Source organism: Lytechinus pictus, chromosome 13 (genome assembly GCF_037042905.1).
Source record: "Lytechinus pictus isolate F3 Inbred chromosome 13, Lp3.0, whole genome shotgun sequence".
NCBI lineage: Eukaryota > Metazoa > Echinodermata > Echinoidea > Temnopleuroida > Toxopneustidae > Lytechinus > Lytechinus pictus.
The window spans coordinates 22,448,811-22,473,249 of record NC_087257.1 but is presented as its reverse complement, the minus strand read 5'-3'; the positions used below and the strand labels follow the sequence as shown (position 1 = coordinate 22,473,249).

General features: G+C 35.6%; 2 protein-coding genes across 3 annotated transcripts in view; both read left to right on the top strand.

Moving 5' to 3' along the window:
- LOC129275281 (uncharacterized) overlaps positions 1-5,618 on the top strand; it is a 50,401-nt gene extending 44,783 nt beyond the window's left edge. For both annotated transcript variants that reach the window (XM_054912084.2, XM_064108973.1), the window contains exon 10: positions 83-5,618. In XM_054912084.2, coding sequence (XP_054768059.2) covers positions 83-212 — 130 coding nt within the window. In that variant the 3' untranslated portion in view covers positions 213-5,618. The remainder of the gene's footprint in view (positions 1-82) is intronic.
- Positions 5,619-17,237: 11,619 nt separating this feature from the next.
- Positions 17,238-24,439, top strand: part of LOC129275282 (NADH-ubiquinone oxidoreductase 75 kDa subunit, mitochondrial-like) — a 25,933-nt gene continuing 18,731 nt past the window's right edge. Inside the window, exon 1 of the mRNA XM_064108998.1 lies at positions 17,238-17,388. The gene's annotated coding sequence lies outside the window, so the exon portion shown is untranslated. The remainder of the gene's footprint in view (positions 17,389-24,439) is intronic.

The following is a 24,439-nucleotide window of genomic DNA, read 5'->3' as shown; positions in this document are numbered from 1 at the left end:
AAAATTAGCAGTAATTTGCTGCTATAATTTTAATATTTGTTTAGTAGTCATAATTTAGTTTGATTTGTTGTATCTCTGATAGATGCCCAGCGGGGGAGCCTGACTGTGGGGATGCTGTTCATAGATTCGACTGGGGTCTCTGCAGGGACTTCATCCTTGGTGTGACACCAGAGAAGCTCTGGCAACTCTGCCAACAACGTCCCAAGACCTGACTGTTGCCCTACTTCCTCAGAGATATATAGCGCCATCACCTGCTCCGAGGGGCTGGATATTAAGGGAATTATGATAGGGATCGCTGCTAAGAGAGTATGCATACAGATCAGTCTGTCTGGCTCTTCTGAGGTGTTTTGGCCAATCAGCTGCTGCCATCCTGTACAGACAAGATTGCCTACATCCTCTTGGGAGACAGGCGCCCTCTATAGTTTGTACAAGGTACAGGAGTTAAAAAAATCAAGATGAAGCATTGTCAGCAGCACAAATGTATCTCAGACATGATGGGCTTCACCTTCTCAAGAGTGATGTAGCCGTGTGCTGATCCATAAGCGATGTGTGTATGTAGTAGAGTGGCTCCCTCTATAGTTTCGCTTCTTCAAAGAGAACATGCCACCAAGCCCAAGGATGGAAAAAAAATCAATATCAACATCTACAGCATCATCAATATAAATGAGCACAGACATGATAGGTTTCATTAATTCTAGAGAGATGTAGCCTTTTTCCGACACTAGATAGATATGTGGCTCCCTCTATAGTTTTGCTTGTTGATTGAGCATTTACACATAAACCAAGCCCCAAGATGAAAATAATCAACATGAAGCACTATCAGTATATGAGTGAAGTCTAGACATGATAGCCTTCACTTACTCAAGAGAGGTGATGTCTTTTACCAATCATAGATCGACGACCATGTGTAGCAGAAAGGCTCCCTCTATAGTTTTGCTTCTTTGCTTAGCATTTATATAAAGAATTTACCGTATAGAGGATGATAATAATCAAGATGAAATGTCGGTAGCATTGATTGAAGCCATCCTGCACAGATTTGATTGGCTTTTGCTGCCCGAGACCAGTAGACCTACAGCAGTGTGCAGCTATTTATTTTGTTACTTAGGCGTATCAATATGACTTTGTATGTAGAAATAGCAGAAATTGAAGCATTAGTAATAGTAGTCCTTGAAGTATTATTAGTTGTAGTTGTATTAGTCTTAGTAAAAACATTATAGTTATGCTGAAGTACATTTTAAAGGAACAATCTTTTGTAGAAATAGATACCAGCAGTGTATATCCAAAATGATTTGTATAAAAGTATTGCAATAGAAAGAGTGCACAGGGTATGTATGGTTGCTATAAAATGCTAAATACTTTCTCCATTACATTTGTCATTTTCATGCCGTCTTCTATACTCAAGTCAGTACCTCTAAAGAGCTCATGTATCTCAAGCAAGGAAAGTGTGTGGAATTAGGTCTTAGACCAATGCCCTGTTACACAAATATAAATGAACAAATCTCTGGTTAGTGTTTTGAACCGAATGATTGCGAACAGTTCTGTTGCAGAGGAGCTAAGGGAAAGGTTACTACTGTTACGGCTCTGTCACATCGTTCCGTGCAAGCCTTGCGTGTGACTTGTGGGTAACTATTTTTGCCACTGGCATGTCGCCGCATTGACAGAATCTCGCACGCATCTCACACGCAGTTGCCCGCAGTAGCACACGCAAGTCTGATTTGCATGCAGAAAAGTTTTGAACATGCTCAAAACTTTTTTGCTCCTGCAAGGCTTGCACGGAAGGATGTGACATGGCCTTTAGCTTCCGAGGTTTTTTTTTGTTCATAAATAGTAAGCATGCCTTACAGTCATGATTAAGCTTGATATTCAATATGTTGTGTGATTTGAAGTCACATACAATCTTTGTTACCCCCTCCCCCACCCCCTGGTGGATTATTATGTTGGACTCAACAAAATTGAAGTTGTGATTCCAACAGGTTGCTTCTATTCATCTCTTATTTCAATCACAATTGCTATCCTCTTGTGTCAAAAGTTCTATTATTTTTTTTTCCATGATAGTCTATATCTCATCTAATCATTGTTCAGGTGTTTTTTTTTTTTGGGGGGGGAGAAATTGTCTCAAAATGATTGAGAAATGTTGATAAAAACACATCGAAGAAACTATATATGCTGTAAATTTTGAAGTCACAAAAAAAAAAAACTTGTTTGCTGAAAGTCACATACACCACTCAATGATATGCACATATGTATTTCAATAAAACTTGTGGAAACCAAAATATTATGCCTAAGATGTAAGTTAAAAGCCCTATATTTTATGATAGTCCCTGGTGTGTGTAGGGAACAAAATATAATATTTGATATATAAAGTTAGCATTTTATATCTTTATCAAATTGTTATTGTTGATTCCCATGAAGCAATATATTTCTTACCTGAATCATTGAAGGAATAGTGTGATATTGTATATGAATAATTCTTTATAATACTATTTGATATATTGACCCATTGAAGGATAAGAATCCGTTTTCCATGGTGCACACCGATTGAAGATTGCCAATATAGAATGTGTAAATAAAGAAAGTTAAACCTAGAAAGACCACTTGTTTATAAGGAATAAAATTATACTCCCCATTGAAATGTGATTATCACAAGAACTTGTCTAATTCATGAAATTAGTCCCGAGTCATTTCGTTTATTTTGAAAAGCGTTTGAATGCTATTAGTTAGCGGGCGGTTTGGTTTACCGGCGGGGGTTAAAGAAAATATTTCCCCAAAAGTTGCTGAAAATTATCATTTTACATCTTCACATCCATGAAGTGGCCATTTATTTTCCATATTTCCTTGAAATTGTTTTCATTTAGTTGTAGTCTATCAAGAAAATGAAGAATATTCCCTTCTTTCTTGAGTCTGATAGATCGTTTTCAGTTGATGTCATACTCCATCAACGAAAATGAAAGTCTACATGTGGGACTACAATAATGTGAAATCTTGTTATCAATTGCAATATGCAGGCTACTTATATATTGCTCCATTTGATTCGTCGAGAGCAAATTTGCCATTTTATTTCAGCGTTTGTCATTGATCATAAGTCTCATGAAATTTGGCCTTGATACTCATCTCATTACAGAACACTTTGGTGACATTTATGCCAAGGCCAAAGTAAAAAAAAGTGTTGCCAAGTTGTAATCAGTTTCTTCCTCGAATAAAAAGTGTCACAAGAGCTCAAGTCTGATATAAAAGAATAGGAGTATTTCAAACTTTCCATATCTTTCTATTGCTCATTGTGAACAGTAAATATCGCTCAAATTATAACCTTTGCAATTTGTAAATAAAGAAAAGTAAAAAATGCAATATTAATTGTGTTTCACGAATGATTATGCCTTATTTATTGTATACCTCTAAAAGTAGACAAATCTTTAGTATATCGAGTAGACCTTTTTAAGCTTATCAAATGTATCTGGAAATATTTTGAGAGTCTGGTCAGTTGACAAAATAATGATGAATAAATTTACACTACTTGGAATCTAGTACATCCTTGTAAAACACTTAGGACTGTTTTGTGAAAGCAGCCCCCCCCCAAAAAAATATAACAATTCATTCTCAGATCAATGAAAAATAACATGAGTAGAAATTGGATAAGCTGTACTTATACATGCATGGATAGTTAATGGAAATATATATATTTAGATGGGGAAAAAAATTGAGTGATATTCATCATAATTCATTCTCAGATCAGTCAAAAATAAGTCTGAGTCTTGCTCATATGAGTAGAATATTGCATGCGTCCTACTCATATTGGCAGGAAATTTCACACTCATTTTAAAAACAAAAGTCACATGAGTTGTACTCACATGGTAGAACATTGGGTAATTCATTCCTAGATAAGTTCAAAATGCATGAGGTATACATGTACTCGTATGAGAAGAATATTGTAAAATTTATACTTAAATCAGGAAAACACAATATGAGCTGTACTTATATCAGAAAATTTCACGATTCATAGTCAGATTATATTTTCAAAGATCTTGCTCGAATGAAAAAAATGAGTTTGAATTTTCATCCTGGTATTTAAAAGCAGGTGTAAGTAGGCAGTTATTGTTGATTATTCTTCTTTGTATTGAATTGTGGTACTGTATAACTTTACATTATATTCATGTATTCAAGAGTTCTTCATTTAATGGAGAATTTATACAAAACTAAGCATAAATAATAATGTGGACAGTGTGTACATGTATGTGATTAGTGATCTCACTTCCATTGGGTAATAGTAATGGCTTTAAGGAGAGGTATATTTTAAATGCAGTGTTTCAATGGAAATGTATCATCGTTGGTGAAATCATGTTTCTACTTTTCGAATTTTGTCGAATACCTGTGAATTTTCCTCGAGTAGCTTTGTATACTTTATTGTGCTACAAAAGTCTGAATGAATTCCCCAATCTCGGAAATGACTCCCATGTGAGAAAACACCTGGATTTAAACACTGTTGTAATTTGTATAGGAAATGTAACTCAAATATTGCGGATGTTTTAAATCACTACTTTTTACACTAATATATGTATACCTTTGATAACCTGTATATGGGAGTAATTAATCATAATTGGAGACATACATGTCACTTGTCATAAGACAGTTGGAAATGTATAAAATTTAAAGGCATATATTTATTGGAAAACGTCCTTCTTTTTTGCTTTTCAGATTTTCCTGAACAAAAATGCCCCACCCCATCCCCCTTTTAAGAATCCTTGATCAACCCTTGTATGTGTAGGTCCATTTTTGTTTTGTTCAGCAATTCATGCTTGTACAATTAATTATTATTACCACAGAAAATCATTTCTAAAATATTTTTGTTTCTCAGAAAGCATTCTCAAATTTTTTCAAGTCCATCACAACTCAAAATTGTATGATTTTTAAAAACTATATTGTAGCCTTTTCAATGCTTTAAAATATGTATGGTGTACCAGTGGGTGCTTATATGGAGAACATTAATAATATACCTATCTTATGGTTCTTGATGAGTATGTTAAAGGTCAGTCCCAGATGTAAATAATCATATCATTGAAATTCTTTTACAGGTAGGAACACACATCTCTAGCATTTAAAAATGCTTTAAAAATCAGATTTAGAAAATTGCTATACATCTGTAATCGAAGAAGAAATGTTTTTGCATCAATTTTTTTGACAAAAATAAAACAAATTCTTGCTTTGATCAAAGCAACTTTATAGTAAGCTAGACACCCAATTTCTGATAATTTGGTAACAGGGTGAAAGTTCTTTCATCATGTAAGTGTACCATACATTTTGTTAACATCCATGTGTTGGTTTACTTTACATGTATTGTTGCATCATTAATTGATTCTGTTTCTAATTCCTGTATGTGTGGCTTTCAGTTTTCCATCTATTCATATTGAGAAAGCGGTGTAAAATACTATTTATTTCATCAAGTGAGTGTATATCAAATATATGTGATATTTATGTATAAAAACCATTGTTTCTTCCTACAGTGATAGATTTGTTTAAATCAGTGATGAATAGCTATCGCAGTATCATAAATAACAATGCTATCTTGTACTCAGACGATAAATTATACATTGCAATGGAATAAAGCAAGCCAAAGAGAAGTGATATTTCAGACCTTTTATAATTTTCATTTATTTGGATTTCGTGTTTTTTTTCTACATATTACATTGGTTAATGATATGAGATCTCAAGACCTGGATCATGTGTAACACAAAGTTTAGTGATTAATTGTACGCTCAATTTTCATGATTGATTGTACATTGTAGTCATTGGAATCAATCGTAGAAAAATGTTCTACAATCATTGCTAAGCTTTGTGTTACAGGCCCTGGTAATTGCTTAATTTCTTTAACATTTCTCACAATATTCTACCATGCGGAAGATACAATTTCTGGCATTCATCCAGTAAAAAAGGTTGTATATTCGATCTGAATTTCTTTTTTACTGGGTAAAAGCCAGCAATTGTATCTTAACATGAATTTTTAGAGCAAGCCTTTCACCTTACAATGTTCTACCATTTAGATTGTAGAAAAGTATGAATCCAACATTAGATCACAATCTTAATTCATCAGGATGAGAAATCAATTTGGTTGAATAAGGAATCACAATCTTGTCCCTAAACAGTCATCCCAACTAGAAATACTCTTTTAGATAGATAAAGCAGATTAGTGAAGTTTGAACAAAATCAGACAATAATTAACTTTGTGAATTAAAAAAAAATGTAATCACTATGGGTGTTTCAAATTGGTCACATATCCCTATCACTCGTCATAATCTAACTCACCCAAATGCCAATTTGAGATTTACTTAGTCGTAGTGATTTCATTTTTTAATGTTCTGGGAGGGTTAACAGAAAAATATAATCTTACTATTAATTTATTGAAGGATTTTGTGCACGATTTGCCGTAGATTTCCAGTTCCCCTTCATTCAATTCAATATTCAATTGTATCTTTTATTTTTCTAAGGAATTAGTCTAATTTCTTTCAAAATTTCATCATTCTGTTTTTCATATTTTTCTCCTTAAAAACATATCATTTTATGAGTAGGGTTGGAATCCAACTTGATATCTTCGGTCAGAAATAAAGAATATTGAACTAATAACAACTGATAATGATAATGCGATGTAAATTTATGTATGTGACACTAGAGCATGACTTGTGTAGTTCTCAATCTATATAGTGCTCAGTGCAAAGAAATCAAACCGAATGCATAAACATAAAGATAACCAGGAATATTCAATATTCTCCAAGATTCGCAATAAGCTTGAGTGAATATCAAGGCAAGATCAAAACATTTTTTATCAGATGTTTTCCATTTTATTTCATTCATTGTTCAAGAAGAAATACAAATGTTGTAATAACTTATTAGACTAATAAATTCTCTTCATTAAGAAAAAAAACTTGGATTGAATTTAGAAACCATATTTCTAGCCAATCTTAGTACATCAGTAGCATAGACTCGTTTTTTTATCTCTTCCATGCATCTGTCATTGCCTCTCCGGTAGCAATTTGTGACACATGAATTATTTGCGGTGAGTGGATAAATGTCTTCTAAAAAATGAAAAGAATTGTGGTTGTTATCATATAAAGAAGAATTAAACTGTAGTCAAAGTTGATGGATGTGTCAAAAATACTATCAACCTAATGAACTAATGCACCAACCAACGAATCTACCAACCTTATGTATGTATGCATATTGGTATAATCCCACCAGATTTGCACTTGAAACTTTCTTGTGTTTGAAGTCTTATCAATGGTAATGTATTCTGCCTATTAAAACATAAAATGCAAGTAATGTAGGCTACTTTTTAATAGCAATTTCTGCCTGTAGACCAATTCGATATGAGTGCTGTTTTTATGGTAATTTCTAACCTGGGGGCTTGAAGTATGCCTAACAAGAGATAATGAATGAACTGACATAGCAACACACCTGGTACGTTGCCAAATCCATCAATTTTTAACCCCCCCCCCCCCCCATAATGGCCGCCATAAGCATGCTCAGAAGTTAAATCCATATACAAATACTCTCCATAAAATAGGTGTTATTTTCCCCGACCCGGCCCCCGAAAAATCTCTTCGTTCATGCTATGCAACAGGCTGTTATTAAAAAAACAAATGGTATATATAAATGCTCGTCAACACCCCCCCCCCCAAATCCTACCGCTGTAATCTGACGGATGTTATGCATAGACTTCTGACGTACATTGTTGTTCTCGTAACACCTGTGTTTTGTCCTTGAAATACGAGCGAACTGAAGATCCGTTGATAATGTGATCGCAATTTGACGCGAGCCGAACGAACAAAACAGCATGGAGCGGTCGGCTGAACAGCTGACCTAAACGAAAGTTTTGCACGCTGAGCTCGTGCCAAACTGCGTCACGTGACAGCGATGAATCATCCAATGAGAGTGCGTTGTATCGTTAACGTGGCGCCACATTGAACTGCATGGAGCAAACATGATCACGTGATTCAAAGAATTGGCCAATGAAGAGACAGTATAGATGATGGCGCAATGACACGACACAGCTGTTGTGTTGAGAGTGGTGGGAGAACAGGTAAGTTTTTTAATATTGTTTTCTCCATGAGTGTTTTAGTTGTTGTTGTTGTTGTTGTTGTTACTGATGTTATTGTAGTTCATGGCCATCGTTTTTGTTTCTTTAGTTTTATTTTGTTGCTGTTTGTACAATATTTCATCACTTGATGCCCAAAACTCAACTTCTAGTGAGACGACGCCACTTTCCTACAAGGTGGCCTGGATATCACATCGTGGTGTTTAACGCACACTCTTGCAATAATCAACGCCAATCAGTCGTGAGGTCCAATTTCGGTGTTCAATATCCCGTTTCCTAGATGAACAATAATGGTCCTTAAAACCGCAGTTTTTCAAATGCACAAGGGAGTATTAAAGACCTCGTTGCCGGCTTTCAAGCAACATTGTGTGCTTCTTAGGCTGACCTCCTAGACTGCGATGACTCGACGATGCATTTTCAGATCCACCTGCCCGGGAAAGGGAATACAAAAGACACATCACACGATGCATGAATAACTTAGCGAGGTGCGATATATTTATAAATCTGCTTTTGTTAATATGACCATCCCTAGGGTATTCAATAAGTTGGTTCTGATGATGACGCTTTCGAAATTGAGGTTGCTTATATGAAAATGATAATAATGCACAATCAAAGACATTAAGAGTCAGGATTCAGACCTATGGTTTTTAGAATCTAGTCTGATTATTTGATAATTAATTAATTCAGATGTCATATTGGTATAATTTTCAATACGGGACCAAATCATATTTTTAAATCCTTTTGGTGAAGCTGTCACTTAATCATGTCAATAGTCAAATATCCTAACGGCGTCGATACGAATATTCTTATTTTTTACATAAATAGATTTCACGTAAGTTGGCATCCTTTATGTATTTAACATTTCGTTGAATCGAATCGATTCTTATTTAGTGAAGCAATATCATTGGGATCTAAGTTAACAGTTCATGAATAGTTGATATTTGTTATTTGCTTTGTAAAAAGATTTTACTTATTGGGAATGGATGCAATTAAAAGCGATGATTGGATTGTGTCATAACCAAAATTCAGATTTAGAGTATTTAAATCCCAAAGAACAAAAAAGAGAGAAAGATATGACAAGAGCAGGAGCAACTGCATCACCAGTAACAATACATCAATAATAATAATTTTTGTTTGTTTGTTTCGGGTAGCTCCAAACAAATGCAAGAACACGATGTAATCAATTATTTTTAAAATGAATTAGATTAACTGATAAATAAGATCAGTAATGATCAGAATTGATTTGGAATTAAGTAGTGTATCCTTTATCATCATGTCTTTCTGTTCTTGTAGAGATACTCATTTATAGTTGAAACAATAAAATCTTTCAACTACGATCAATTGATCATCATCGGTAATAATCTAATTGGTACAATATTTCATTATACCTTGGAACCTATGATTGTATTGATTTTGAACTTCATTTGCATTGGAACGAAACCAGAACCAATGATCGGATAAGATAGCATAAGAGATGTTATAGTTGTGTGACTTGTGTCTAATAATATTTGTTACTTTTGAAGAGGTTTTCAGCCCCCTCTTTTCCTCTTATTGTAATCATGCTTTGCAACTTAAAACCATCCATAATGTTTTAAATTTTAATGAGGAAATATGTTTGACACCACTTCAATTCTTTCTGATGTTGTTTTGTCATCAAGAAGTTATATCTTTAGAGTAAAATATGTTTTTTTGAACAAAAAGAAATTGCACTATACCATATCATATAATTTATGGTCAAGAACTTCAAAAAGAAATTAATTACACTTCTTACTTCTAATATAAACTACACAAATGATATACTAAACATTAAGTTCAGTATGTAAATGCACGTATTCACCGTTTCAAACTAAATCGTATGAACGCTTTTGTTGAGAAAGTATGATGAATCTGGACCAAACGCCGCCGTAATGTTTTGGCAAATTTGGCTTCAGAAAGAAAGTTTGTAATTGAAACCAAGAAGGAATCAGTCAGCCATATCATTCATTCGGTAAATTGGGAAGATATACTGGCCCACATTATCTATGGTATAATCTGCTAATAAAATTCATAATACGAAATTATAGAAAGATCAAGAGGTAATATTGTTTCAGAAGGAATATGCATTTTTTAAGTAATGCTCGAATTTCAACATCCTTTTTATTTACCCAAGTTATCATTGAGGTAATGCGAAATCGAGCGAAAAGTATTTTCTTTCAATAATAATAAGCATACATGTAAAACACTGATTCGACATTAATATCTCCCACTTAATTGTTCATCTTTCTCTTTCTCAATCAATACGTCTTATCATTTTTTATGCATAAATACATTGAGCACAACACAAAAAGACATGCAAAGACATGACATGAAATCAATGTTAAAATGTGGTATTATTATTCTGAAACGTCATATATTAAAGGGGGAAATTGGAAAGAAACTTTTTATACAAAATAATGAATCATTGAACACATTGACACGGAAAGTAGAGAAGGTAAGTAGGTAACAACATATAAAGGCTTTCTTATAAGTCTATGAACTCAGAGAAAAGTTTGACGATATACATTAAGGTACTCCTCATAATCAATCAAGGGTGTGGTATGTATTTGACTAGTGCCACCACCACATACTTATAAAGCTATAAAATCTAAACTTACCTTATAGAAGAGTAAGACAGTTACACAGTTGAACTTGGCGAAAGCGAAAATATATTTTTGAAATAGGGTCGATCAAATACAAGAGAAATGATTCCTGTTAATGTCGTAGCCTCGTATAAACTAAAGGTGAGGATACGATTGAGATTTTCTCCGAGATTTTTTTTTTAAAACCAAAGTTTCCTCTTTCGGCTCTCGCAAAACTACCAATGACTTACACCACCTGATGCGCCTCCAGTTATAAGCACCCCAAAATACCCGAACCCCTGGGGGAATTTCCTCCTCCGGACCGCCCATATCATCCAAAATGCATCAGGTTGCTTAGCAACCTATTCATCTGTCCCTATCTCTTACATCTCCATTGGTCAAACGTACGAACTCAGTGATTAGACAGATGATGGAGTTTTACGCATCTTCGTGCTACGAGCATTCTGATTGGCTGCCACCTGTTGCATATTTAATGTTTCATCCGAAAGAGATATTTTTCAAATCGATGCTAATTGTTGATCATAAATGTCATTTCAAACATCTATGATGATATACATTATGCGTGGTCCATGCAGGTCTCCAGGGTTCAAGGTTGATTACGATATTCAGGAAATCGTCAAAAATATCATAAATGATAAGATGTCATGATCGCGTATCATACCCCAAACCCCATGCCGCCCAGAAATTATTCATATATGATTAATGCAGCCTTCCTTTCGAATGCATCAGATTTATTGTTCAGAGGGGAAATATGAAAGGGAGAGAAGTCGTTTAAATGAGTTTATTCTGCCACTGCTTGGCGAGTGGTAGGAGGCAATAAGTGGAATCTCAGGAGTAGAGGGGTAAACAATGGGAAAGTGTAGGGGCGCGCGGGGGTTCGTTTCCGTATCACCTGTTCATCTCTCTCTATGCAGACGACAGCCCAAGAAAAAGGCGCCAAATAAAGCGCGCTTTTAATCGCTAGTAAAACCTTTCATCTCATATCCCTCTCTCTCTCTCTATCTCTGGCCCTATCTCTCTTTCCCTCTTTCCTGTTATGTACGCAGTACACGTAGGCGCATACCCACCCTCACCCACATACACACCCCCCCCCCCCACACACACAATATGCAACACATTACAGGGGCCGCGGAACGGTTTTCAAAGTGGGGGGCTGAGCGAAAAGTGGGGGGCTGACCATGCAAAAACCACAATCATATGGTCATTTTTACGTTTTTGTACACGGTTTTGGAAAAAAGTGGGGGCTGAAGCCCCCCAGCCCCCCCCCCCCGCTTCCGCGGCCCCTGAATTGTATTACATTCCCCAAATCTGATGGCACATAATTGAAAGTTTCTCCGAATTAATTTTATTATCCTATTACCTTCCACATGAAACTGAAATACTTCTTCATTGCGTTAGGAGTTTTAATCGATAATTTTCTTTCTCATGGGAACATGCGTTGTATACCAGCACAATTACTTGCAATGTCAAACAGTATTTTTTTATTCAAGACTGGCCATTAGGCCTATGTGGAATGCGAAACCATTAACATCAAACAAAACGAATTAAAACTTTTCTTTTCATTCATGTCACCACTTATGAAATAAACTCCTTTTACATGTTTTACAACATGTAATATACAACATACAGTTCACTAGCTAATAAAGAATATCCAAGCCGAACAAAAATTGTGTAATCCTAATGGTCAGATGCATATATGAATTCATATTAAAACTGCCCTTTTTCTTGATAGTATCAGAGTATACACAAAGTGCGAGAAATTATAACACGAGCAACAAGCTACGTTGGTCTTAATAATGGTCGACACGCGCGTGCAGGTGCAAATTTGACACGGATCATAAGATATCTATAGTGTCAATATCAAACTTATTGATTCAGAAGGGTATATTGCCATACATATTCTAATTATACTTTATACTATTGGACTTCAGAGGCCAAGTTTCAGAAAGAGTTGCTTTTAAACGCAATCCGAAAAAAATGCAACTTTTGATTTTCAACAAATTAATGAGAAGCGCGCATCTGTGACTTGTGCTTGATTTATAGACTGAGTTGCCTTGGCGAATTTTCGGTCCTCTTTAGAAACCCGTTACACATAAAATCACCTGAATAGTGAAATTAATTTACTTGAACATTCGAACATAATTAAAGAAATTCTTATTCATGTCAGAATTTTATTTCTTTCTTTCTTTTTCTTTGTTAGTATAAAAGAAGTACGGTATATGACTGAAGAGCGTACAAACGAACATTATTTTTATTCTGAGATAGTTGAATCTTCGGAGTAACGAACCGCCAGAACAACGCTAGAAGTTATTGGATTAACGAAAGCTTTTCCATCTTTTGGACTAACGAATATCTCGCAATTTGTGTATTCCAACTTCGAGCTTACTGTAAAAAAATGATGTATTCAAATTGAATCAGAATTACACTTAGTATTTTTTAAAGGAGATTCTTGCCAAAGGTATACTGCCCACTGTGTTGGGTAATGTATGTTGGTAAAATATATCCATGAAATTGATCAAATTTATTACCCAATTTGGACAGATTTTAACCGATAGTTGTGTGGACAGCATATTGCCCAGTGATGTTCTAGACCACATGGTCTAGTTTCATTTAGTCTAATGCCATTCCGTCTAATAACCAGTTGGTCCAATAGCCATTTAGTCCATATACCAATTGGTCTAATCAAACTAAAGTTTTAATTGTGCGAAATGATTGAAAAGAAAATGGGTATTACTGAGACCAGCGGGTCTGTCTTGCAAAGACTTGCGATTGATCCGATCAATCGCAACTATGGAAAGCCAGCAAAGTCAACATATAAAATGCATGTTTGCTCAAATTTTTTTCTAGATATGAATGTATATCCATAAATTCATTGATTTCTTGACAAATCGGTGTGTCAAAGGACATTTTGCACATTTCCTGTAGAAAAATTATGACACTGATAGATGTCCATAGAGTTACAATATTGCTGGTTATTAGACGAAATGCTAATAGACCAAATGGTGATTAGACGAAGTGATGATTGGACCAAATAGAATTAGACTAAATGAAGGTAGACCATGTGGTGAGTAGACGAGTTGGCAGTGGACGAATTGGCATTTTACTGTTTTAAACTGTTTTACTGTTTTAAACAATTAAACAATCAATTTTAAACAGTCCAGGGCCCAGTCTTACAAAGAGTTACGATTGATCTAATCAATCGTAACTCCATGGAAATCCATCAATGTCATAATTTTTTCTATAGGAAATTTGCACAATGTCCTTTGTAAACAAAGAGAAGCAAAGTGAATTTTCAAGAAAACAATGAATGCATGAATATACATCATAGTTAGAAAATATTTTGAACAAACATGAATAATACATGTTGAAGTTGCTGGTCGTCAATAGATGCGATTGATCGGATCAATCGTAACTAATTGTAAGACGGGGCCCTGTTGTGAGACGGACGCTCTACCAACTGAGCCAACACACCTGTTTATGAAATCCTTTAATAAGGTCACATTGTTAATAGATTATGTGCAATTGATCTCTGATGAGACAAATCGAATGAAATCTCGCACTATTTTCAAATTTTGACGAATGCAGCTTCATGACTCAACATTTAGATTGGTTATAATCCGGGGTTATAATATCGTGTTTCAGGTCGATATCTATATGCATAGGATCTGGAATCCAGAATCTGGTCAAATCTTATGACATTATCCATCTTCTTTATCAACTTATATCATTTCATCATCAATAATGTAATTATTTTCAAAGAGAGATTTATCTTTATGTCATAGGAAATATGCTTTACAAACTATAAAAGCCGAATCGAATGCAACTTAAATACCTCATCCGCTGTGTAGCATTGCTTGCCCATTAAATATTCATTTGAAATAGTAAGAAGTACAATTTGATAAATCAAACAAATCCACAAGTAATAAAATATATCGATCACTGTTAAATTTGGATAAATCTAGAATAATGTATCGTTAAATAAACTTCTCTGCTTTTTAATGTTCCTGTTTTAATCAGTCAAAAACATATAATATCACGTACAAGGCCAGGACGAAAGACAGAAGGAAATACTCATCATTTGATTCGGTGTTTTATGGTATATTTTTACAACTTTTATTTGACATTTATTATCGCCTTGCATAGATGGATTGAGTAATCGTTAAATTTTAGATGAATTATTGCGACCTTCGGTTGGTTTTGACTGTATGAGAGTCACCTTCAACGCATGAGTTCATGTTTTATCATCATCGGCGTATTTACGTGGAAATACGTACCTCTTAATATTTGTATAAAGATCTTGATATCATTTTTATCATTCTTAATCGTTTGGCCCTTTCACAATTGGCGGTGCGACATCTTACAACCGTTACAATTGTGTGCAACATATATTGTGACCAAATGATCGTATAACGATCGCATGAGCAATTGTACGTTTGGGTAAACCGCGTAGCCAGGATTTAATTTTGGAGGGGACGGTAAGTGCTGCCAAAGCGTGCCGCTCCCTATGGGGAGGGTGCAGCTAGGGGAGAAGTTTCCCTCCCCCTCCTCCCGCGCGAAGCGCAAAGTTTTTGATATCTCATCAAATTAAAATCGAAAGAAGACGTCTCTCGCGTCTCTAGTACCCGTATCAACTCGAATAAAAAAAATCAATTAAAAATATAATAAAAAAAATTGACAGGGAGTATAAAATCCACCAATTCACTCATTAGAAATATTGAGTTTCTTGTTTAAATGAAGTAAGATGGGGGACATTAAGATAAAACAGATTTATAAAAAGCAACAACATTAAATTACATGGACATAAATGGGATAAAAAAGCTTGAAGTATGTGTATTAATGACATGAGTTTCTGACATGTTAATGCACTTTACATAGTGGATAAAAGCAACGAAATATTTAATGATATCTTATCGACTGAGAGGGCAGAAATTGAAGGCTTATCAAACGAATTCATATTAATTTTGTTTTCGCGCGCTCGTTTAATGTACTTTCTCTAATGTCAGAGCCAGAAGGGATATCACACCTATATCCCATGTTTGCATCCCGATATTCCTTATTGCGTGATGGTACATTTATCGTTTGCCGATTCGATCATGTCAAATTCGATAGCACTTGAAAACATGACTACCGTCTGCTCTTCTGAGTCGGTTTCATGATGAGCAACACTTCGAAAGGTGATGCGGTATTCACGTTTTATCCGTCGAGCACCGATGTAAAGATCTCTTAGGATAATGGCTTGCTGTGGAATCGAACACTTCACCTCAGCAAATTACATGACTGCACCTGCTCGGATGGAAGGAAAGTGTGGAAAAGTGGTATTATGAGAAATATCATGAAATATCCATAGAAATATATAGGCTTAATGAAAATAAAGCTCGCGTGATTTCTATAAGCTTAAGAGTACGATAGCCGTTCGTACTCGGTGTAATATTAGTTTGCTCTGAAATAGCTGTAATGTTTGCAACAATAGTGATTGTGATGTAGTGATTGGAAAATCTGCATTTAACAATGTTGAATAAAAATAGCTATCAGAAAAAAAAACCAGTACATTAAAACGGAATAATTGAAATACAGGGGAGGGAAGCTGGGAAGAAAGAAAGAGAGAAAATGAGAGTTCCAAAATAAAATGTTGATATTTTTCCTCAAAGACCATCTACTGAGAGATGAAGAATAAGGAGAGATGGAGAAAAGGAAGATTGAATAATTGGAATACTTTTGATTGCACAAGTCATCTGATTACTTTAATAACTATAAAAAATGTTGGATAGGGGAAGTTTTTAGCGACCTCCCCACTCTGTGTATGAATCCGAGTACCGGTATGCATAGTGGTGATATCAATATTTTTAGCACTAACTTATAACAGAAGCCATGGGAACGCTGAAATCCCTTTTCTGTAAAACACCATTTTACATAGAAAAAAGTCTTTTAATTCAGATTATTACAATCTTGATTCTTGAAGAATTTAAAATACTTTCTTAAAGCAAGCAATATTAGAAAAGGGAGGATTCAAACACCAGTAGACTTGTCAAGATAGATATCAATCTTTTTAAATAATATGTTCAAGTACCCATTAGTCTCCCCTCTGAGTCCCATTATCTTATCATATTGATAATATTATCATAATCATCATCATCATCATCATCATCATCATCATCTTCATCATCATCATCATCATATCCATCATCATCGTCTTCATCATCATCATCATCATCATCTTCATCATCATCATCTTCATCATCATCATCATCATCATCATCATCATCATAATCATCATCATCATCACCCGCATCATCATCATCTTCATGATTTAGGGATTTACTATGTCCTCATTATCAATATTTTTCGGCATGTTATTAAATTAATATGATTGCTTCTTTCATGCCACAAATGCAATATGAATACACCATTTGTGATATGACAACAAAATATGCATAGGCCTATGCTTTATTTCAGAACTTTTCATTACATTATCTTTTCGGAAACAAGTGCCTTCATTGAGGATACCATCTCAAGCTGAGAGTTTTATTTTAATTAAAATCAACCGATTATTTCATTCATTACGTATGCTGGCAGTGCGGGTTGTGCAACTCCATTGCTGGCGAAAATCCGTTATATCTTTTACCGGAAAATTCATCGCACGGCCTTTTCTCTATATTAGAAGTGAATGAGATTTATTTGAACGACTTTAAGGTAAATATCCGAACTTTTTACTTGTTACATTTGCGTCGCTAGAAGCCTCCATTCCTGTTCATTTTGTCGGCGAGTTACCGTTCTCCTCCATAATGGAAAAACTGAAGTAATTTCCTATTAAATATATTATTCGTGGGTGTTCATGTGTGATAGCGTATGTGAGAACACAGACCACACACTGTAGGATGGGGTCGAGCGTAGCTAGCCAGGCGGCTTCTAGGACTAGAGAGTAAAAATCATTTACTAACGTAAGGTTACTCTCATACGAAGCCAGGCCTTCTATTCCATAGACCCACAGAGAGCCAGCCAAAACCTGAAACTTTCACCCCCGAGATTTCTACTTTCCTAATAGGCTAAGACCTAAGTTCTAAAAAAAGTAAAACTAAAAGATCATCATCTAGGCCTAGCCCTAAATCATGATGTAGGCCTATACGGATACCCAGTCTAGACCAAAAGCTTCAGTCTATGTATTTTGGTTGTTCCGCTGAACTGCGTTGGCTCACTGACCAATACATAGACTGAACTTCACCTGAAGAGGATGGGGGCCCGTACCTACAGCCAACGTATAGTGAAGTAGCGTTTTATAGATCGCGATTTAAAACTGTTTTTTAAGCAAATTTAAAAGTTTCAATTTTTTCATGGTTTCTATTATCAGGGAAATATAAATAACTTAAGTATTTGCATACCTTGGGCTAACCCAGAGAGCTCCCGTCCGCGCAGCGGGCGGGAGCCCAGAAGCTCACAGTGTATTCTACCATTGCCACCGGACAAGGGTGATTTATGGTCTAAATATTTCTCCAAATGAATTGTGAAAACAAAAAGTGTACAATTACCACGATTATATGGATGAAGGTCTAGCGAGTGGCAGATTCCTGACATCTGAGCACAGTCTGGAACCTCAAAAAAACGAAAAGTTCTCTGCTTCTACCCCGTCTCGATCGGCCATTTTTGTTAAAAATCGTAACAAAACGGCCGATCGAGACTGGGTAGAAGGAGAGAACTTTTGGTTTTTTTGAGGTTCCAGACTGTGCTCAGATGTCAGGAATCTGCCACTCGCTAGACCTTCATCCATATAATCGTGGTAATTGTACACTTTTTGTTTTCACAATTCATTTGGAGAAATATTTAGACCATAAATCACCCTTGTTCGGTGGCAATGGTAGAATACACTGTGAGCTTCTGGGCTCCCGCCCGCTGCGCGGGCGGGAGCTCTCTGGGTTAACCTTGGGCCGGAGTTATTGAAAAAAATCCTCTGGATGATTGAGAAATCTGTCACCTAAGACATTTTCACCTGACCTGACGGTTTTTCTTGCAAGTTGCCATCTTGAATGACGTCATTATCGTTATTAAGTTTTTAATGTCTCGATATATCGCGATTATAACTACCGGTAGTATCGTTTATCTTCGTGTAGTGTATCGTATCGTCAGGGACTCGATTTTAAGGCGCGCGAGAGCGATCGCGCGCTACATGCGCGCCTTAATCCATTTTTGGTAGCGCGATTAATAGCGCGCCTCGCGATAGCTGACCTGCGCGAAAATGCCTAAAGTCGCCCTCGAAATCACCCAAAATCATGCTTTCGGGGGCGACATAAAATATGAATGTCGCCCCCGAAATTATTGCCGAGTGATAACAACTCAACGGCCCACTAGTGCCATATGCTCGAGCTCCGCTTACCATTTAAAAACCATCCAAAATCCACACTCAAAATCACGAATAAGCCTTAAAAGTAGCGAGTAGCGCAGTTTCAAATTCCGAAGTTGCGTTATTTTTTCTGTACCACGTATTTCCATACACATGGTACCAGGTATGGAAAAAAAAATCAACGCAACGGCCGGGAAAGAGTTGCATGTATAGGGGTCCATTATGACTACCACCGTGTGCCATTTCGAATGCACATGTTTCCCCTACAGATATCACAATTCTGTGATAAAATAATTCGAATTACACAGGAAATAAATCCCAGAGTCTAGTAACCTAGCATTGGTGAGTTGTCATTCGGCTTTGCTTTTCAAAACGGCTTATCAACTTCCAAAATAAGTTATCTAATTTATCAATTATAACTAAAAAATCATTTGTTTTCTTTTTCTAGGGGATGAGGTATTATATCAGACAATAAATCATCAAACAAAGCTCCATCTTTTTTACAAGGACGGCGGCAGGCTCACGCATTGGCGCTTTTACTAGCTAGCCAGTTGGAGCTCTGTCTCTCTGCCAGAGCTCTGGGGGACAATTCGCTCAGTAAAGGCCTCAATGATGGTGATTTTCTGTTTCAGACAGAGTTTACATTTCAGGAATATTATTCAAAACTGCCAATAAAGTTTGATGATTTCTTCATTGTCATGTATATTTAAGTTCTTAATGAATACATTCTCACCAAATTTAGACTCCCCCATAGAGAAATTAAATTTTCATGGAGATCTGCGTTTTCAAAGAACTTCAGGAAAAGTTAGGGTAAGTGGGCCTTTATTACATGTACATGGCTGACTATAGGGTATTGTACTGGAATAAATGGAGTAGAAATTAGATATTGAATTCATTTATATCCAAGTCCAACTCACAGTCACACACACACGCACACACACACCCACCCATCCACACACACCCACATCCAAGATTCTAAACATGATAAATAACTTTAAAAATCATACAATATTAAACAAAAAGTAATAATTCCTTAATAAGTGAACAGGTATTCCTCAAAATACAAAAAAGTAGCATTTAAAAAGAGCCCCCGAAATTTGACAAAAAAATTAAAATGGAGCCCCCGAAAAAAAAAAAAAATTGTCAGTGACTTAACTTTTAGCCAAAGTCAAAACCTAACTAAAACAGGTTTTACAACACACAATCTAATTACAATACATTGTAAAACAATTATAAATACTTCCTTTGGTTGTTGATTGTAATTTTATAGTACATACATTTCCTCCATCCATTTTGTTAATTGGGCAAAAAGCTCCCCTTGTATGTTGAAGAAGAGCTTTTTGAAGTGCTCCTCTACCGCTCTCCTTAAAAGTTCTAGGAGAGCTTTTTATTGCTCCCCTTATAATTATAAAACCGAGTCCCTGTATCGTATCGTATAAGGAGCAGATCGTATAATATCGAAAGCAATATCGATATCACATTCGTGATTGTTGACGCCCTCTCCGTTCGTTTGTAAATATTTCATAGTTTGGCTGCCATTTTGACCATTTTTATCATGTTCAACCCAATTAAACATCGGTAAAGTATAATTTTCATGCCTTTTCATCTATATCGTTTAAAGTATTTTGATAATGGAATATCAAGTTTTAAAAGTTTGTTGGTTATACATCCTTAGATTGTAAACTCGATGTGTAAAATTACATCAAACTTTGGACTGTGAATTGACAAAAGGGAGGGAATGAGAACACATGCGAGCCCACACGTACACCCTACCGTCAGTAAATGGGGATTACAGTAAAATGTCAGAAATTGTTGAATAAATCCCCAGAAACGACGGTTATTCCTGTCTATACCCAGTCATGCCAGTTGTTGTGTGTCCGGACAGGTTGTGTGTCCGGACGATCAATTTTAGAAAGTAATTTGGAAAAATTTACAAGCGAAGTTTCATCAATTTTTAGTTCAAAATGTTAGGAAATATTAGAGAGAACAAAATTGAAGATGATTATAACTATTGAATTCATATTTTTAGTGTAATCCAAAGACAAAAAAGAAGGCTTCAAAAATATAAAGTGTCCGGACACCCGATCCCCCATCCTACATGGTCATGGTCATGGTCATGGGATAAAACTTCATTTCCGACATTTCTACGCTCTCGTTGTTATTTTTAAAACAAGAATTCATCAAAAAAGTGAAAAAATATTGTGAAAAGACGGAAGAGACTTGCCCGATGTTTACGCCGCCATCTTGTTTCTTATTGTACTTCCCCAACGTTACGCGACGCTCGCGTCCGTAACGTTGGGGAAGTACAATAAGAAACAAGATGGCGGCGTTAACATCGGGCAAGTCTCTTCCATCTTTTCACAATATTTTTTCACTTTTTTGATGAATTCTTGTTTTAAAAATAACAACGAGAGCGTAGAAATGTCGGAAATGAAGTTTTATCCCATGTACATGATTTAGAGCTAGATCTTTTAGAAGGAAAGTAGAAATCTCGGGGGTGAAAGTTTCAGGTTTTGGCTGGCTCTGTGTGGGTCTATGGAATAGAAGGCCTGGCTTCATATGAGAGTAACCTTACGTTAGTAAATGATTTTTACTCTCTAGAAGCCGCCTGGCTAGTCGAGCTTCCGGACAAAGTCTTTATAAAATATAATTATATTTTTGAAGTCTTCTTTTTGTCTTTTGATTACACACTATATATGCCGAATTCAATAGTTGTAACTTGTAATCCTCTTCTATTTTGCTCTCTATAGTATAATATTTCCTAACTGTTAACATTTTATTTTTGTACTAAAAATTGATGAAACTTCGCTTGTAAATTTTTCCAAATGACTTTCTTAATTCTATAAATAATTATATAAATGATCGTCCGGACACACAACCTGACATGCCTGACCGGACACACAACATCTGAGTAACTATATTTAATATACTCACTATACAAAAACGGACGGAATTCACGGAAATTGCCTTCTGAAACGGAAAGTGGCATTTCAAACGGAAAATCGCAGAAAACATATTTTTCCTCAGAATACTCAGAACAGCAACAGAAATTACTCCAAAATCTCAACAAAATACAAATATTAAATGGCCACAAAACCTCACAAAACACGATCTCACTTCACTACAAATTGAAAGTATGACAATCCACACTGACACATCTTGACTGCTCTCACTCACACAACATGCGAGGTTAGTATACTAACCTCGCACAACGCATGTGATTTCATAGTGCATCTTGACGTTTTCATTCATCACACGAATGTGAGGGACTATGAAACGCCAAACCTTTCAATATCTTTCCACTATGTTAATCTTGATCGTATGATTTAGTTCATTTTAAAAAGGAATAGGAACTTATTTATAAAAGTGTTTTTATCGCTTACCTCCAAATCTCAACCAGGATACTTCGCTCGGTCCGTCCTTAGTCATCCTTCGTACTGCGGTGGAAATTACGCAAACAACAATCGAAATGCGAATTTTTCCTATCAAACATTCTCGATTCAAGTCGTCGGCGCATAATAGGAAATTGTACCAAAAATCAACAGGTTGCATCTCATGTATATACTTAAAGAGGGTCCTATTTGGTCAAAGTCGTGAGAATTGAAATATTGTATAATTCAAACAATAAAAGAGAAATAGTGAGTGACATTATTGACTCTCTCATTTAGATATCAATGAATTGTGCATGTAACTGTTTTGTGATAAATAAGCGAAACTTTAATATGTCATAACTTTCTTATTTTACATCCGATTTTGATGAAGTTTTCAGCGTTTAATTGTTTCATAATTCTCTATTTATTCAAACATTTTTTTCTGGGATGCACTTGACCTTTAAGAGATTTTCCAATGAAAACAAAATGTTTTCTGTTAAAGTATAAAACCAGTGGCGTACCTAGGATTTTCCACAGGGGGGGGGGGGGCAAAATTGGCCGCCAAAAAATTTGACAAGCAAAAAAAAAAAAAACGGTCTTCAATAAAAAATAAAGGTTTTCGTACCAGAAAAAAAAATTGACAAGCAAAAAAACAAAAAAAAAGGGTCTTCAATAAAAAATAAACGTTTTCTTACCAGAAAAAAAAAATTGACAAGCAAAAAAACAAAAAAAAAGGTCTTCAATAAAAAATAAACGTTTTCTTACCAGAAAAAAAAAATTGACAAGCAAAAAAAAAAGGGGGGGGGACAATAAAGGTCTTCAAGCTCGTCGGGGGGGGGGGGGGCAAAAAAGGTATTTCAAGCTCCTCAGGGGGGCAGGGATATGTCTTTTGTATGGGTTGTGGCTCGTCAGGGGGGGGGTGCAGACCCCCCCCCCCCCGTAGGCTAGTGTATAAAACAGAAGAGGAACATTTCCTTCACGTATTTTTATATCCAAAATATGTTGCCTTAGTATGGAATAATCACAATGACATAAAATGAAAATGGGTACCTTCCTAATGATCATTGAGATTTCGCCTATGGAATCATTGTTTAATAATTTTCAAAGCTTTAAATAGATGAAAATGTTCATTGAGAAAATATACATATATATATATATATATATATATATGAACAAAAGGATAATGTCCCGATCGTTTCGCATTACGTGTGTTAGATTGCAGGCGTTTGTGTGTGTGTGTGTGTAGGAAGCAAGATGTTCGTGTTAATGTTTGCACAAAAAAGGAGAGGGAAAGGGAAAGGGAAAGGGGAGGGGGAAAGGTAGAGGAGAGAGAGGGAAAAGGAGACAATAAAATAGAAAGAAAACAAAGGAAAGCAAGAGGGGAAGGGAGAAAGGAAAGAAAACTTTAAGGGAAAGGAAAAGCGAAAAAAGGAAGGGAAAGGGAGAGAAGAAAAGAAGGGAGAACGAAAATGGGGAAAGGGAGAGAATGATGAACGGGATAGGAAAATGTCAAGTTTGAAGATCTAAATATTAACACTAAAACAAAATTGGACTTCCATATTTTATTCATAAAAATACCGTCTTTTTCATGATTATAAAGGTTCAACGTCCCTGTTCTAGGTCTATACTTCAACATAAATCTACTGGCGCTTCGCGCTTGAATTTTGGAGGTCATTCCTTTTTTAAAAGTATAGGTAATCTGTCGGACTTTTCATAAAGTCCGAAATTGAAATCTTAAGCGCAAATGCGCTCGCATTATTTTTCATTTAGATACAGTCCTGTCATCAATATCAAAAATTATAAGCACGAGCTTCGCGCTGGCATCATTTTTGTAAGTGACATTTATGATGTTGTTCATATTTATAAAATGCTTAGAATGTCCATTTGTTGAGGTTTAAATGTCCAAAAATTCAGCGCTTGCATAATTTGTAAGGTAAAAAGGCCCACCATTTTAATTGTTATACAAATGTGCTTATACAACGTCCAGAATGCAGTTCGGAATATTGAAAATAACTGTTGGTCTCGCTATTTCTGCCCG